Source organism: Caloenas nicobarica, chromosome 17 (genome assembly GCF_036013445.1).
Source record: "Caloenas nicobarica isolate bCalNic1 chromosome 17, bCalNic1.hap1, whole genome shotgun sequence".
Taxonomy (NCBI): domain Eukaryota; kingdom Metazoa; phylum Chordata; class Aves; order Columbiformes; family Columbidae; genus Caloenas; species Caloenas nicobarica.
In genome coordinates, this window is record NC_088261.1 from 1541036 (window position 1) to 1558485 (window position 17450).

Consider the following 17450-nt stretch of genomic DNA (forward strand, 5'->3'; position numbering starts at 1 on the left):
TCTGCAAGTTCTCTTTTCCTTGGGAGACTCCAGAAACAGCCAGGATTTCTTTTTAAAACATCACCAAGAGTTTGGCATTGTTGAATCTTTTAAAGGAGCAATATAGGGTTGCATGTATTGAACTACTTAGTGTGGGCAACCGCTGACATTTCCAGAACTGGCTGAATCCACCATCTGCTGACAAAGAGCTGTAGAACTCCCTTCAAAAATGTGTGCACCCCAAAAATGGGAGGAAAAGGTGTTTTAAATGCATATTGTCATATAAAAGCAACCTGCAGGAGCTGTATGAATTTTCAATGCTATTGTAAATATTTACTTCAAACTCTGCCCTCTGTAAACAGTATAAATAACCTGGAAATCAAAACTCCTATGCCACGTGCTTTTCTTTGAGCAGTTTTTGGGCCTGTCGCAAGCTTTTGGATGTTTTAGAAATGCCAGCAGAACAGTCTGAAGTGGGTGTGATGGATGAACTGAGCATGGGGCCTGGCAATCAAATACCCTTTTCCTGTATCCTAGTGTGCGGTGAAGCTGGCCAAAATGGTGGGGTACGTGAGCGCGGGCACGGTGGAATATCTGTACAGTCAGGACGGCAGCTTCTACTTTCTGGAGCTGAACCCCCGCCTGCAAGTGGAGCACCCGTGCACCGAGATGGTGGCAGACGTGAACCTGCCGGCAGCGCAGCTCCAGGTGAGCCCGGCCGGGTGCTGCTCCGCAACGGGAGCTGGAGCTGTGTTTATGTTGAGCGTCAAAAACCTGCTCTGCTGAAGCCTCAGTAAAACAGGGGGGCGGACTCTGGTCTGAGTCGCAGCCGGGGTTCTGTGTTAAAACTGGATCACGTGCTGGCGTTATGCAGATTGCCAGATCTTGGTACTGGTGGAGGGGAGAATATAAAGAAAGTATTAGAGAGCTCTGCTAAATATGGCCTGTATCCTCGGGTGCAGACAGGCAATGGAGAACTCCCCACATTTCCTCCCTGGATTCCTGCTTGAATAGATGTGGCAAAATGGCCAAGAATTTGTCTTGATTTATTGCTTTTTCAAAGGGAAGTCATGACAGTGGGTGACAATAATGGCTCAGCCTTAGTGAACTGCAGCTCTTAAAAAAATCTCTCTGTGAGGAGAGAAACTCACTTAGTGGTGGGTTTCTTTTATTATTTTCATTATTCTTATTTTTCCTTAGATTGCCATGGGGATTCCCCTCCACAGGATCAAGGATATCCGAGTGATGTATGGTGTTTCTCCGTGGGGAGATGCATCTATCGATTTTGAGAATTCAGCCCACGTCCCCTGTCCACGCGGCCACGTCATTGCTGCACGGATCACCAGTGAGAATCCCGATGAGGTCAGTGTTTAAAATTCAGTAGTTACTGATCGCACTCTAATTACTTCTCTCATTCTGGGTTATTTACTGTTTCTTTACGATGTATAGCAATGTCTGTCTGTCTTTACAGGGATTTAAGCCCAGTTCTGGTACGGTTCAGGAACTGAATTTCCGCAGCAATAAGAATGTCTGGGGCTATTTCAGTGTTGCTGCTGCAGGAGGGCTTCATGAATTTGCTGATTCTCAATTTGGTCACTGCTTCTCTTGGGGAGAAAATCGTGAGGAAGCCATCTCGTAAGTAGTCTGAATAGTGGTAGAACCTTGGAAATTGCTTGTTTTGTTAATTTTTGATCCGAACTGCCATGGTTAAAACAAGTCTCCTTACTTCTAGGAGTTTTAAGAGAAGTTTCCCTCTTTGCCTTGTTTTCCACATCATGGTCAGGCTTCTCACGCTGTCTTGCTTTGCAATTCGACTATGTCGCACCTACATTCCTACACTTTTTGCTTACTTCCCTTTGTTTTTTTTGCTCTCTGCTTCATTCCTGCCTTGTGTATTTGCTGCTGGGGTATGATACAGCGACCGTTGTGTTGGAGTCCCCGTTTGAAAGCGTTCAGGTGGAAGGCTTCTAACAGGAAAACATTGATAACTTGTTACACCAGTGCCTTCTAATGGTTTATAAACCACTGAGTGTCCTTATGTGTGAGGAACGTTAAAGCACCCGCTCACAAGGCAGGACTGAGCATCCGGAGCCTGCCTTCTGTTCATTGTGGGTGGGATGGTGACACGTCTGTCTGTCTGTCTGTCTGCTGTATCCCTCTGACATGGGGTGGATGCTCAGGTGATGATACCATTGGGACCTCCTGGGCTTGTAGCTGGTGCTGGCTGAGCTGCTCTTGTTCACACCACCAGCACATTGAAACAAATCAATACTCCTCCTTTCCCAAGCGTGTCATACAGGATCTTGCTCCAGTGCACCTGCTCTTCTGCTGTTTTCTTCAGACTGGTTTTTCCCTACAGCTCATGGGGAACTATGTAGAGTTACCAGTTTGCCCATTACCGTTAGTATGGGCTAGATCACAGGTTTTCTTTTCTCTTTCAGGAACATGGTGGTGGCTTTGAAGGAGCTGTCCATCCGGGGGGATTTCCGAACCACGGTGGAGTACCTGATTAAACTGCTGGAAACAGAAAGCTTCCAGCAGAACCGCATCGACACCGGCTGGTTGGATCGGCTTATTGCTGAGAAAGTTCAGGTGCAGCTGCTTGATTTAAAACTGGAGTGAGGAGGGGAAGGAGGAGGGAGGACCAGCTTGGTGCATGCTGGTTGCCAGGGGACAAGGATTTAGGCGTGCTTAATTTCCACTTACAGCTTTAGGGATAAACATTTTCACTGGCCTTAATTTGCATTTATATCAAAATCCTAAGTCATCTCTGTCAGGGAAAAGTCGTCTTCAAGTTGACCAGAAAAGCATCTTAGTGCACATGGGAATTAAGGCTAGTATTTTGCTTTGCAGTTTGGGTCAGATGAGAATGGAAATGTAGGTGGAGCCTCAAGTTTGAGACTGTTGATTCTTCAAGAGGGTGTCCAGAACGGACTGCGCCAAAGGGGATGTAACTGTCTGATGTGGCCTTTCTTTCCAGGCTGAAAGGCCTGACACGATGCTGGGAGTGGTGTGTGGAGCTCTGCACGTGGCTGATGTGAGCTTCCGAAACAGCGTCTCCAACTTCCTGCACTCTCTCGAAAGGTAAAGTCACAAGCCGGTCTGGTAGATAGCTGATAAACAGACGGTAATTAGTTTTGATATACAAGTTTTGTTCAAGTACAGTACAGTCCATTGTGCATCTTTGAACCTGCTTGGGCCCCTGAGAGCTGTTTGGTGGCTTCTGGAAGGCAAGTTTTGTTTTGTGCTTCTCCTTCAAGGGGCCAAGTCCTGCCTGCTCACACCCTGCTGAACACTGTGGACGTGGAACTCATCTACGAAGGACGGAAATACGTGCTGAAGGTACGATGTGCAGTGTGGAAACCCACCCTCTTGCTGCTTTTAGTTGGAAATATCTGGTTTTGGCTTAATCTTTGAAATACTTGTAATTATTGGAATTAAACCTGTGCAGGGTTTATTTTCTCTGCTTTAGTGGGGTTAAGAAATCAGTACAATCTCCCTTATGATGATATCCCATCATGTCTTTCCATTGCAATATCTGTGTGTTTCTCTAAATTTTTTAACTCTTCAGAGTCAAGAGCTGTTCTGCATGTGGTGAAGAGTACACTGTTATAGGCAAACACTACTGCCTGTTTGCTGGCCAAAACTCTCAGTTGATGTTTCTGAATATGTGAATCTGCTCTGTTGGATGTTGGAGCCCAGTTTCATCAGCAGGACAGAACTCGAAGCAATTTTTCCCTTTAGTGTTGCTTTTTCTTTGCTGTGTACAAAAAACAGTGTTAGAAATACTGTTGAAAGGTTGTGAAACCAAGCATACAAAAGTTAGGAAATATTAAACTTAAGATTGCCTGTGCAATCTTAATTAGGTTATTTGGATAAATTTATTATGGTGAAGTTTTTAATGACATGAGCATGTACTGGCTTTTGCAGCTGTTGGTATTCTGCACCTCTGCACTTCTGTTCTTTTATCTTGGCACCCCATTGATGGGAAACAGAGGGGCACTGAACAGCAGCTAAAATATGTGACTGACTCAAATAGGAACTCGGTGGCAGAGCCTATGACAGGATCCCTTTTTCCAGGGAGAGATTTTGCTGCTTTCTCTGTGAGACAATCTCTCTTTTTTTTTAATTATCCCATTCATTATTAAATTTTAGTGCATGACTGACTTTTACGTAGATCAGGGTGAGGAAATGGTAAATGATTGCGCAATCAAACCTGTACTGTTAATGCAGAAGTGTGAGAGGATAAAAATCAAGATTCATGGACAGCGTCAGTTCTGGCATCTATTGAGAGCTAAATGCTTGGCGATCTCAAATGTTTTTTACATTTTTTTTTTTTAAATTGCAGGTGACCCGGCAGTCGCCCAATTCCTACGTGGTCATCATGAACAGCTCGTGTGTGGAGGTTGACGTGCACCGGCTGAGCGATGGGGGGCTGCTCCTGTCCTACGACGGCAGCAGCTACACCACCTACATGAAGGAAGAGGTGGACAGGTAGCAACCTGTTAGGATGAGTGTTTTACATACAAGCCAAAATTAGGGGTACCTGTAACTTTATGCTTCCCAAAGATCAGCTGGGAATGGAATTGTGTCCTAGAAGAGGTTACGAGGTGTATCATGGATGAGTTTAAAGAGAGAAGCTGCTTTTGCCTGAGGAACAGATCTTGGCCACTGTTAGAAGAAAGATCTGAATGTGTTCTGCTGTGGAGTCTATGTTCTCCTGCCGGTTCTTTAAAAGTGCCCTTTTGGATTATTAAAAAAAAAAGAGCCTGAAAATCCTAAAATCGATGAAACTCTGCAGCCTTCTTAGAATTAGATCCAAGATACACTATTTTAGTGTGTTCCCTCAGAATTCCCTGCAGGGATTGTAGCCACAAGGTCAGTAAATCTCGGGTTTCTGGCCTGGGAACCACTTCCCCCTCTGCTGGTGTCTGTTCTGTGACAGATGGAGAAGTAGAGCAGGGAAAGAGAGAATGGATTTTCCCCTTCCCATGATTTCCACAAGAAATTATGTTCCAGTGATTTGTCCTGTTCTTTCCCAGGTATCGCATCACTATAGGTAACAAGACCTGTGTGTTTGAAAAGGAAAACGATCCCTCTATTCTGCGCTCACCTTCGGCTGGGAAGCTGATCCAGTATGTGGTGGAAGATGGGGGACACGTGTTTGCAGGCCAGTGCTTTGCAGAAATAGAGGTAAAAGAGTCTCAAAGAAGTGACTTGGCTGTAGGTGCTGAATCTGCCCAGCCAAAAACTGGGGAGAAAAATCTGAATGCTTTGGAACTGGGAGTTGAGCATGAGGGATGATTCACAAGTTTTGTATGGGTTTTAACCTGGGCTCATGCAGGAATCAGCAGTGAGAGTGATGGGGTGAGGAAGAAATTACTGAACAGCTGAAATTTCAGTGTTAATGACACTATACCAAGTGATATGCAAAACTTCTCAGCAGTGAGACCATGCTTATCACCTTGACTACTGCTTAGTACTAACACAGGCTCAAAAGCAGAGTTATATGCCAAGATTAAGTAACAAATGCAGACTTCCCTGATGACCTGATCATTTCTGTGTTGATCAGATGATAAGTGTCGCTCCTCCCTTCTCCCCTGGAAGTTACTTAACTCTTAAAGAGGAGGAGGATGAACAATTTCTGCATTGGTGTGAGGAAAGCGCAAGAGGCTGTGTAGGAGTGCATGGCTCAGAACAGACTTGAGGGAGGGGAGGGTGTGTTGACAGAGGGGCAATTAAACAGTTGGGGACAATGTGTAGGAGAAAAATATCAAGCCAGAGATCCAGATATTTTATGTAAGTGCTTTTATGCTGCAACAGAGCCGTGGCTAAGAAGGAGCCAATTCCTGTGTTCCCAGTTGTGGTGTGTAGTACAGCAGTGGTAAAACTGGGCTGCCTCCCTCCATACACAGCCCTTCCACTCCAAAGGAAAGAGCTTCTATGGTTGATCTAAGGAAGCGTCTGAAGAGCGGTCTGAGAGCTGTGACCTCTGGAAAGTGGTCCTGGTTCTCCCTGCTAAAAGTGGACATGTCGCTGTAGCTTTGGAGAGCGGCTGTCCCACTTGCAATCTTTAGAGTGCAGCAGCTGCAGCAGTAAATTGTATCTGCTTCGTTCGTTGTGTTGGATGTGGGACCCTCTTGAGTACCTCTTGATCCAAGCAGTGTGGAACAGGTGATGTTCCTGAGGATGGCTTCCTGCTGTGCTAGTTTGTTTTTGCTGATTTGTTCTACCATTTGCTCTAGTGTCTGGGGTTTAATTCCCAATGTGTGTGCTGTTCAGCCTTTGAGTGCAAAAGGTGCTTGTGCGGGTTAGTTTGGCTATGGTAGGACACTGGCTGCTGGCTCACCAAACTGGAACCATTTGGGGAACATGGAAGCTGAGTATGTAACCTGTTTTCCTTGCTACAGGTGATGAAAATGGTGATGACACTCACAGCAGGAGAATCAGGCTGCATCCATTATGTCAAACGCCCAGGGGCAGTGCTGGATCCAGGCTGCGTGATTGCCAAGCTCCAGCTGGATGATCCCAGCAGGGTTCAGCAGGTGAGGAGTTGCAGGGAGCGCAGATGTTTGTTGTGGTTTTAATAGGGGAGTGATGTGGAGAGAGGTATGATATGGTCCAGTGTACTGAACCAATTCCAGATCTGTGCATTGTACTGGAATTGTCACTTTGCCATTTATTTGTCTCACATGAGGACTGGGACTCAGATGATTGTCTCTTTCTCTGATTCAGGCTAAGCTTGCGTACCATTCGTGTTCTTTTCGTACCTCAGTACTGTTGCAGCTACGTGGCTGGCTGGGATAGTGGAAGCTGGCCGGAGTCTTCTATCTGTTCTATTCCTATGCAATCATGTATTCTTCTTTAAGTGACCCTCCTTGGGAGGATGGGAGTTGATATCCCAACCCCAAGAGTGTCAGGCCCTGTGAAAGCTATTGTAGCAAATCCAGAAATACAAAAAAGGAGCCTAGGCCATGGATTGTATTTAGGGTGAAAGGCAAAGAGATATATTCGTTTAGGGATGATGGGCTGGGATGTAACTGGTGGTGGTGGTAGAGATTCTGTTGTTCCTTTAGCAATAGCTGGTTGAAAATTGTGGGAGGTTGTTGTGCAGGGAGTGGAAAGTGATTGTCAGCTCTAAACTGTTGGCTTTTCCTGTGCTTTTCTTTGAGATTTTTGGTCATCCTGGATCTAAACAATGAGATCAACTGTAATGTATTTGGGAGAGAGGCTGGAAGCTTATTTTGTGGGTGTACACAACATAGAACTGTTGGAGATGCAGCTCATAACTTTTCTATCTCTCAACCAAGTGCTTTTTCCACTCTGGGGTTTCTTCCAAGTTAAATCTGAGCCCCCAAATGAGGGTGACTGGGTGTTCCCACCGTGGCTGATGCCACAGGGGAGGGTTGTTGACACTGCTGTTCATCGTGTTTCCAGGCTGAGCTGCACACGGGTACCTTGCCGCAAATCCAGAGCACGGCACTGCGAGGCGAGAAGCTCCATCGCATCTTCCATTACGTCCTAGATAACCTGGTCAATGTGATGAACGGGTACTGCCTGCCAGAGCCCTACTTCAGCAGCAAGGTACCCAGTTCTCTTTTTCAGTCCCTGGATTGGCTGCGTGACAAAACAGTATTGAAGAAGACCTCAATGAAAAGCCTTTGCTTTTCTCTCTTCTTGCTGCTCATTCTTTTCTTCATGCTTGTCTTTACACTGACGTGTCTCTAGGTGAAAGGCTGGGTTGAGCGACTAATGAAAACGCTGAGGGATCCATCTTTGCCTCTGCTGGAACTTCAGGACATCATGACCAGTGTTTCCGGACGGATCCCACCCAATGTGGAGAAGTCCATCAAGAAGGAGATGGCCCAATATGCCAGCAACATCACATCAGTCCTTTGCCAGTTTCCCAGCCAACAGGTGATCAACCACACTTTATTCAGGAATAAAAATTGGTTTGTCTTGGGGCAGAGAGATAGAAAATTCCTTTAAGTCATCTGGAGCTTAGTTGGACCTGAAAGATGCTTTTGAACATGGGATCTTCGTGAAGAAAGATACCTGTATCACTTGAGCTTGAAGGCCTGCCTCCTTCACCTGTGCTGAAGGGTGTGTGTTCCCTGCTCAGTATAGCTTTAAACAGGCAGTTTGGAAGCAGTTTAATCATATCACTGGCCTTGTGGGCATTTATTTACTTGCTTTTTGCCTGGTACCTATGCTGCAGTGCAATTTGGGATGTCAACGTAACCTTAAAAGAAAATGATTGCGGCTAGAGGAAGCCTGATCGGGTAATGAGCTGTTGGAAGATGATTTCTCCAGTATACGATATTGTGCATTGATTTTTATATCATTGTCAGGTCATTAACTTTCTTAGCAATTTAAGGTTTGCCCTCCGCTGGAGCTCTGCTCTGGTGTGTCTGGAAGTTCTCAGCTTCTCTGCTGGTTGTTCAGCCGGATAATCCCCCCCAGGAGCGGGACTGTCACGGGTTTGCTCTCTTTCAGATTGCCAACATCTTGGATAGCCATGCGGCCACCTTGAACCGCAAATCGGAGCGTGAAGTCTTCTTCATGAACACACAGAGCATTGTGCAGCTCGTGCAGAGGTGAGCTGTTTTCGGGGTCGAAATCCCAAGCAATAAGCCTGCGTGTCCTTCAGGGAGGTCAGCGTGTGGCTGCCGGTGTGAGGAGCACACAGATCTTTCCTCTTTTCCCTTTGCCAAATGGAAGAAAGACTCAAATTCTGTCCTGACACTGATGACATCTTGGCCATTTCATCGAGCCACTGGTGTGTGTCGTGACTTTCAGCGTCTAGAGTTTTGAGTATTTTTAGAAGACAAAGGATGTTTATGATGCAAAACGTGAGCCATGCTACCCCACAACAGTAACGGCAGGGGTTACATATTCACAAAACAACCAGGCTTGTCCAGTGGTTTTCAGGACCAGGTACTCTTCTTTCTGTACGCAAACAGGCTGCTCCTGCCACTTGCGTTGAGTGTTATTCACTTGTGGGTCTTCAGAAGCAGGGCCGTGCCCGTCTCTCTCGGTGCTGGGTTTGACGACTTTGTTTCTGCAGGTACCGCAGTGGTATTCGGGGTCACATGAAAGCAGTGGTGATGGATCTGCTCCGGCAGTATCTCAAGGTGGAGACGCAGTTTCAGCATGGTGAGTCTCTAAGCACATCAAGGATTTGATTTCTGAAAGAACCACATTTGGTCCCAGAAGGTCCACATGGTCCCGCTTCAAGAAAGATGAGTCTGACTTTATGGTGGGGCTCAGCTATGCAGGGTTTTTTAGTTTTAAAGGTCTGCCAGTCTGAGCCTGGGTTTTGTAGAGGTTTCATATTAGAAGCTTGATTTTTATTTCCTGATTTCTGAGCATCTGCACAAAATCAGAATGAGAAAAATGTTTAAATTCACCATGCTGTTTATTTCTATCTTGCCTGTTCGTTGAATTCTGTAGTAAGAAAGCCAAGTGCAGTCAACAAAAGAAAATGAGTTATTTGCACCTGCTGTAAAATACCAGGAAGCTGTTCACTGTTTGTAAGAACAAATGTCAAACCTCAGCCTGAAACTGAGAATTGAAATAAATGCCTTGCACTGCTGTGTCCAGGCACAAGGTGGCAATGAAGGACTGGCTGATTTTGAGGCTCTGGTTCTTACAGGTAGTTCAGATTTCACTCCACTTTTGTCTTGTCCTGCTCCAATACCTGCACTGACCTAGTGGTACTGCACATTCAGTTCTACTTCGATTTGCTGGTAGCAGAGGGTGCTGCAAGTCTTTTTGCTCCTGTTTTATTCTGGTTGTCATTTGAATGAAAGACTGAGCTCACCATTTCTCTCTTTCTGTTGCTCACAAAGGAGGCATTTGGTAGTGAAACTGTTTTAATACGAGTAGGATGCTTAAAGTTTGCAGGTGGAGAAGGCGTGTGTGGAAATAATTCCTTCCCAGAATTGATTGTGTGGACCAGGCAAAGCAGATTCTCAAAGCATATATGTAGAAAAACAGGTCTAGTAGCTTGTATTCCTTGACACAGAGGTGTGCAGACTGCAAAAATGTGCATTTCTGATTGCAGGTCACTATGACAAGTGTGTCTTTACCCTTCGGGAAGAGAACAAAAGTGATATGAATGCTGTATTGAACTACATCTTCTCACATGCTCAGGTCACCAAGAAGAACCTGCTCGTTACGATGCTCATTGTAAGTTGTCTTTTGATGCTCTAGAAATTTGCTTCTTGTAAGTCTGATGCTTTGAAAGATACTGAATTGACAGCTCTCACCCTTGAAGACGGTAGCGAAAGTGACAGCAGCACTGTGGAGCTTCTTCATGCGTTGTTCTTAGAGCGTCTCAGCCGGTGTTAGAGGAGACCCAGGACGTGCCGTTCAGCTCGGTGTCTGGGCACCTTCTGATTCGTGGCTGTGCTGCACTGACCGCCTGTCCCAGTGCAATGGAGCCTGACTGTGCAAGTGAGTTGTGAGCATCTGTGGGAAGATAAGAATGCAGATTTAAATCTGACAGTGAGAGGGTGTTAGGGGCCAACTTTCAGACACCGTCTTGTGACTTTATACTTGCTTTAGTTTGCTTCATCATCTTCCGGGGTCTTGGAGAGGCGCTGTGTTTATATAGCTCATGGTACTGAAACTGGAGTTGCTTGGAAAGCAAAGCAATGTACGACCAGCACAAAAAGCAGATTTTTTTTTTTGTGGTAATAATTTCATAATAGCAACATTTTTATGGTCCTTCATGTGGGTGACTTTCTGGTAGTGAGTGGCATTAGCCAGCCCACATGGAAGGGTTTCACAGGCTCTTCCTCAATGAGCCGTCGTTTGGTTCCCTGGGCTTGGCAGTGGCTCTCGCTTCCTCCTGGCTGTAGTCCGAGAACGTCTGATGGCTGCTCTGCAGCGGTGCTTTCAGTCCGCCGTGCCCCGGGCTGCACGTGGAATCTGAGCGGGACTCGGTATCTCAGACAAGGCTGGTCCCTCCAGATCGGGCCTGTGACCCTGGTGCTGTGTGGCTTCCAGGGAGCTTGCGGAGTGGGGGGAGCCTCCTGGGGCAGGAATTCCTCTTGGACAGCTGGAGATTCCACCCTAGAAACACCAGTGAATCCTCGTGCCAGGACCCGCCGTCACCTTCTCATGTTCCTCTGGCTTGTTACTCCGTGAAAAATCTCAGTTCTCATTAACTTCAGTCCCACTCTAATGGGTAAAACTCCCAGTAAATGACATTCCCCAGAAAAATAATTAAAAAACAATTGAGTCCTGACTCTTTTTATCTTATTTCCTAAAAAGCCTGAAAAAATCCTTGTCCCACATAATGCTTTGAAGCAGAATGAGTGTCCACTTTCCTCAAGGCAGGATGGATTTAGCTACAACATGATTTTCAACAGACTAGGGTTAGGTATCCTGCTTCTTAACAGACTAATTACAATACTGTATATCAGTCTCCCCCCCCCACCTTTTTTTTTTTTTTTTTAAACATAATGAGGTCTCATACTGCCAAAAAATATGTCCAAAGTAGCCATCTCCACAATAACTCTCAAAAGCAGAAAAAGAGTCATAATTGTCCTAGGTTGAGACTGGGTTTCTTAAATTCTAATTTGTAAGATATAAGGACCCTGGTGTTCTTTCTTTCTGGCTATCCTTTTTTTTTTTTTCTTTCCCTTTTTGGTGTGTGGTGTGATTGTAAGTAACGCTTGCCTTAAGAATCTCATTATTTGAACACGGAGCCATATTTCCTCTGAGAATTCTGGAGTAGCTTTGAGCCGGGGCTGTTCATTTCTCAAGTAATCATGCTGGCGTGATGGAGAGAGAAAATGGCAGCTGTTCGCAGCTCAGGCCTTCAATTTTCTTCAGAGTCCAGTCACTCAAGTGTGTAATTACACGGGGGTGCCGGGGAGGCGTTGGGCCTTGTCAAAGAGCTGGTTTGAGGCTTTGCTCGCTGCCTTTGCCAATCAGTGCAGGCGAAAGCCAGCGCAGCGCCAGCTACCCGCTTTATTTTGTTGTTGTCATCCTGATTATTTCTTGCTAAAATGGGACTGAAACTTTTTGTCTAGTTTTTCACCTCGGTGCAAGCCCGTCTCTCGGAGGCAGAGTCTTTGCGTTGCCCGGCACCGTGTCTGCTTGAGGGAACGTGGAGAAACACTGAGGAGTTTTCCTTTCTCCTTCCTGCGTGGTCATTCTTCCCACCACGGTCGGCTGCCATCTCTGTTTGCTACAGGGTAAAACATACTGGAGGAGACCATCCTGCACGCGGTGGAAGAAGAGATGAAACGGGCGATGCAGGCAGCGTTTGGGTATTTGTGCGGCCCCCGCTGGCACGGTGCCCGAGGCCTCGCAGACATCTGCCCTCGCACTGACACTGCGTGGGGTCTGAGCAGGGACGACGGTGTCACCTATGGCAGCGCTTGGGATCAGTGTCTGCTGAGTTCCAGCTCACTGTGTTAACCAAAAGCCCGTCGTTCCTCTTCTGCCTCACATTACTCTTCATGTCTGAGGGATCCCGTGGCACGTTCAGTGGAATCATGGCAAAGTCCGTGGCATTTTCTGGGTTGCCAAGATATTTACGTGAGGTGGTTTAAGTTTGTCCTCCAAAGGCAAATGTCATGTCAAAATACCGGGATGCTTATTTTGCTGTAATTGATGTATCCCGAGGAATCTGTTATTAACAAGGGCCTCTGAGGATGGTTTTAGTAATAACATTATGCTGCCATCATTCACCTTTTTTAGCTAGCAGGCGTTTGAGGCAGGATGGGAACTGCTTCATCCTTCATGTATTTGTTGACATATAGTGTGATTTGAAGTTGTATGTTCATTTTATGTACTGAACTGACTGTTGTGTGCCCATCCTAGCCTCGACGGGACAGGATCACTTGTAGCACAGCACATGTCCTGTGTCCGATGGGATTTCTGTTACCTTGAGCAGTAACATTACAACACTCAGGAATTGGTATTTCAAATATGACAAAGGCGGTTCTTGAATTATTCACTGTGAATTCACACAGTGACCTAGAGTGGATAAATTTACAGAACTTTCTTCGGGAACAATTTTTTGGGAAAATGTTTTACTTGTGTCTCTTTGACCAGTTGGTATTTCTCACATGTTTGGGTGCCAAAACACATGCTACAAATAAGAAAATGGGTGATGGTGCCAGTCCCTTCTTTCCTCTGTACCTTTATTTACATGTGTAAAATTACTGAAAGTCTAATACTTGTACACTTGTCGGCACAGAGTTACAGGTTAAGTTGGATAGGGACCTCCGGAGGTGATGTGGTCTGGCGCCCGAGAGCGTGGGCGTGTGTGTTTCGGGTTTAAACTCCTTTGTAGGAGGACAGAAGATGGTTTTCCTCTGTTCTAAACGTTGTCACTTCTCTTTATTTTTAGGACCAGCTGTGTGGCCGTGACCCCACCTTGACAGATGAGCTGATTAATATTCTGACGGAGCTGACCCAGCTCAGCAAGACAACGAACGCAAAGGTGGCCCTGCGAGCGCGGCAGGTACGGGCGCGCGTTCTGTCCCAGCTGCTCCCTGCCAGACACAGCCCGTGTCCTTCCCAGTCTGATCAATACCGACTGCTCCCGCCCTTCTGGGAAGTCTATATCTCTCGGTGTTTATTTTGATTACTATGCAAATGGGAAGAGTAGGTTACTGTGAGCAGCCCTTTAACAATGAAGCTAATTAACCAGCGATTAACCATTGTGACAGTCTTAACAAAGATTGCAGTGGATTCTCAATTGCTGTAAAATTTGAAGTTCAGATTATATTCCTTTGTCCCTGCTCCTCCAAAAAGTTTTGTCTGGCTCAAATAGGAGTCAATGGAGAGTGGCCTATGGTTTGTGTGATGGGGGAAGTTGAGATTTGTGGTCCCTGTGGCTCCTTCTGGCTTTTGAATCTGTGAACCCGGTGAGCACAGGCAGCTGCACAGCAAACAGCCAGGACCTGCTGTCCGGGCTCATCAGCCGCCTTACAATTGTGAATCTGTGTGCAGAGAATGGGACAGAAAGTTACACGAGAACCAGGTGTTCCTTTGCAAACTACTAAGGAATTATTGCAGAGAAATATTTTGGGGTTTACAGGGTTTTTTTCTAGATTTTGAGTTGCTTTTTTGTCAATTTTTTTTTTTAACCTGAAAATAATTGGAAAATCTTCATACTGTTGTTTCCAAGAGCCTAGTGCAGATAATTTGAATGCCAGATATCCACCCAGATCTCACTGTGAGCTTCCTCTGTAGCCGTTAATCTGTAACCAGGGAGGAGCGAGAGGGCGCAGTCGTTCCATGGCAGCACGAGCCCTGTGGTCCGATCACTCCTCTCACTCCACGGTCCCCATCTCCATTCTAAGTCTTCACAGGAAACCTGACACTTGGGGGATCTCTCCTTTTATTTCAGAGCTTGACTGTTGAAAATGAATGGGGTGTTTGAAGCTGCTCAGTGACCTTATGTTTCCTTCAGGATTGCATTTGTGTCCTTGAACCATTCAGCGATTGAACCTCCCAGCAGCATGCTGGGGATGCTGCTGCAGTCCTTGTATATGGCTTTATGTTGCTTTTTCACTTCATTTTTCCCCTGCAAGCTGCTTCCCCTTCCTCTTTCTGTATCCCTCATGTTGGGCATTTACTACCTGGCCCCAGCGTGTCCTGGTTCCTCTGCTGCAGCGGTGAAAGGCGGCTCCATCACTGGGCTCCCCACAGCTGCCGCTGCCAGATCCGCTTTCCAATTAACAGCTGGTCGGGCAATCCCCAGGACTAGCAGCTCTGCAGCGCTAAATCACATGCACTGATGGAACTTGATTGAAGCTGTTCCTTTTCTCCGTGGGGAATTGCCAATAATACAAACCGAGCAGATACACAAATGAGGTTGGGAAGGGGAGGGAGTTTGCAGCATCACCCAGGGGCCACAGGATTCACAGGAGGAACCAGTCGTCTCTTCTGGGATGGAGCAAACTCCTGCTGCCTTGGAGCCAGAGCCTCCTGCCAATGGCCCAGCGCAGCTCCTCTCGCTGACCCTCGGTGTTTGCTGTTTGCCAGGTTCTCATTGCTTCCCATTTGCCCTCCTATGAGCTGCGTCACAACCAGGTGGAGTCCATCTTTCTGTCCGCCATTGACATGTATGGACACCAGTTCTGCATTGAGAACCTGCAGGTATCTACCAAACTTCTCGTTTCTCTGCTTTCTTCTCACTGAGCTTAATGTATTAAGTCTCACCTGTAGTCCCAAGGTCCTCGTGGCTTTAAATTATATTGTTCAAATTTCTGGCTTCCCCCTCATTTCTGTTTTCGTTGCTACGCTGATAGCAGAATGAGCAGCAATGGGAGGTCCCGATCTCCCCTGTCTGGGGACCAGATAGGACACGAGGAGTGGAATGAGGCCACGTGAGGGGACGTGCAGATTGGACATTAGGAAAAGGTTCTTCACTGAGAGGGTGGTCACTGGAACAGGCTCCCCAGGGAGGTGCTCACAGCCCCAAGCCTGGCAGAGTTCAAGGAGCATCTAGACAATGTTTGTAGTCATACGGTTTAGTTCTAGGTAGCCCCACAAGGAGCAGGAAGTTGGTCTTGATGATCTTATGAGTCCCTTCCAACTTGAGATATCCTACAATTTAATATAAAAAGGTTGTAATCCTTGGTGAGCAACAGGAAAAGCATGGAAATCAAAACTAGTCAGGCTTGATTTGGGGTTTTTGCTTTTTTGCCTGACGCTGTTTGCCAGACAGGCAGTTCTCTTTTAAAACTCTGCTTAATGTGATCTCTTCTAGAAACTCATTTTGTCGGAGACATCCATCTTTGATGTGCTGCCCAACTTTTTCTACCACAGTAACCAGGTGGTAAGAATGGCAGCTTTGGAGGTAAGTTTATTCCCATTGAAAGTGAAATACTTAAAATTTTTCCTTGTTGCTTTGTTTGTTTTGGGTTTGTATGTGTTTGTTTGGTTGGTTTGTTTTGAGCACTCTTACCCTGCAAGATTAAGAGAACCGCAGGTTGTGTGGAATCCGGCATTTAACAGCAATAACATTGGTAATGGACTGACATTTCGGATTCAAGTTATCTATCCTCTTTGCTCGAAGATGGCTTAGGGGGTTGAAAGGATTGAAAGTGAAGCTGCTGTCAGAATGTGCTCGGCCTGTCCTGGGCCTTGTGCTGATGGCTGTGTCCTGCCAGACTGGCCTTCCTCAAATTATAACTTTAAATTCTTCTGATTGCATTAGAGTTCTAACTAGATATTCATCTGGAGGCGTTTGTTTGGTTTTTAATATTTTTGAGGTCTCTGGTGTATCATTTGTCTTTTCTCCGCTGAGGGAGCACAGTTAAGCTGATGCAGTTTCTCTCTAACCAGGTGTATGTTCGAAGGGCGTATATTGCCTATGAGTTAAACAGCGTCCAGCATCGCCAGCTGAGGGATAACACTTGTGTGGTGGAGTTCCAGTTCATGCTTCCCACCTCCCATCCGAACAGGTCAGATCACGGATTCGGGCGCCTTTGGAATCAGAGGTTTCTGAGAGGGCCACATCCTGTCTTGGCAAAGAAAAGTTGCAATAGAATTAGTGGAGAAAGGGAGAGTCCCAGTGCCTCAAATAAGCACAAATTATTGAAGATAAATCCCCACATTGCCCAGTTCTGTCTCCTAAGTTATTTAAAACCTCAGGAGCTGTGGGCGGTAGTTTCTGCAGTTTGGATTCATTTAAGTTATGATACTCTTTTCACATATTTTCTAAGTTCAGCTAGTGTAGTAACTTTCCTCTAGAACTTCAGTTCTAGTGGAATCCTGAGCCTGCCAAAATAAAAAATTCCAGACAGAATAATCAATTATTCGGAATTTTAATAAAGAACAGTCAGCCAGTCTGTGTCCCCTCCTGCAGCGCTGCCCTGCCAGCCCTTTGTCACGGTCTGCGACTGGCTCTGCTCTCAAACCTGCCTTTACTGCATAAGGTGAAATCTTTCTAGCGTGTGGTTTTTTGACTGAGAAGACCAAGATGCACGCACGAATGTAATTGGTATGGCAGTGCTAGAGTTGACATCCTTTGGTGTTCAGTCAGTATTTTTCAGAATATATTTCTCATGACTACAACCAAAAGCGTCATCCATCCCTGTCCTGTAGAAGGCTCACACCTCCTGGTGTGTGCTGAGATCACCTTAACAAACAAACTTGATTATCAGAACTTCTTCAGCATCCGTCAGGTTAGTCGGTTCCCATGTTTTTTCATCGGCAGCAGGACCCCAGGGGAGGCTATTTGGGACAATATTTGGTTTTTGGCCCAGGCAGCACAGAGCGCTGGGGCCGGTGCGCAGTGAGTCCCCGTGGCCGCCGGGTGCCACTGTCGCTCCGTGCTGGGTTCATAGCCTGGTACCACAGCTATTTTTCTCCTTTGTTACCAAACATCTTTTTCCTTATTTTATTTTTGGTGGGGCTGGGCAATGGGGTCCAGTCTCGCTTCATTGAGAATCCATCAGTACATTTTATGAAATGGTTTTCAGAATCTGGTTTGG

At 46.1% G+C, this 17450-nt stretch overlaps 1 protein-coding gene across 9 annotated transcripts in view; it reads left to right on the forward strand.

Annotated features, from left to right (window-relative positions):
• Positions 1-17450, forward strand: part of ACACA (acetyl-CoA carboxylase alpha) — a 121936-nt gene that overhangs the window by 32595 nt on the left and 71891 nt on the right. For all 9 annotated transcript variants that reach the window (XM_065646888.1, XM_065646895.1, XM_065646894.1 and 6 more), the window contains 18 exons: positions 517-687; positions 1180-1341; positions 1451-1614; positions 2421-2571; positions 2960-3063; positions 3240-3321; positions 4328-4473; positions 5022-5172; positions 6390-6524; positions 7417-7563; positions 7708-7896; positions 8476-8576; positions 9047-9135; positions 10046-10170; positions 13352-13465; positions 14995-15108; positions 15722-15811; positions 16300-16418. In XM_065646888.1, the coding sequence (XP_065502960.1) occupies positions 517-687; positions 1180-1341; positions 1451-1614; positions 2421-2571; positions 2960-3063; positions 3240-3321; positions 4328-4473; positions 5022-5172; positions 6390-6524; positions 7417-7563; positions 7708-7896; positions 8476-8576; positions 9047-9135; positions 10046-10170; positions 13352-13465; positions 14995-15108; positions 15722-15811; positions 16300-16418 (2354 nt within the window). The remainder of the gene's footprint in view (positions 1-516; positions 688-1179; positions 1342-1450; positions 1615-2420; positions 2572-2959; positions 3064-3239; positions 3322-4327; positions 4474-5021; positions 5173-6389; positions 6525-7416; positions 7564-7707; positions 7897-8475; positions 8577-9046; positions 9136-10045; positions 10171-13351; positions 13466-14994; positions 15109-15721; positions 15812-16299; positions 16419-17450) is intronic.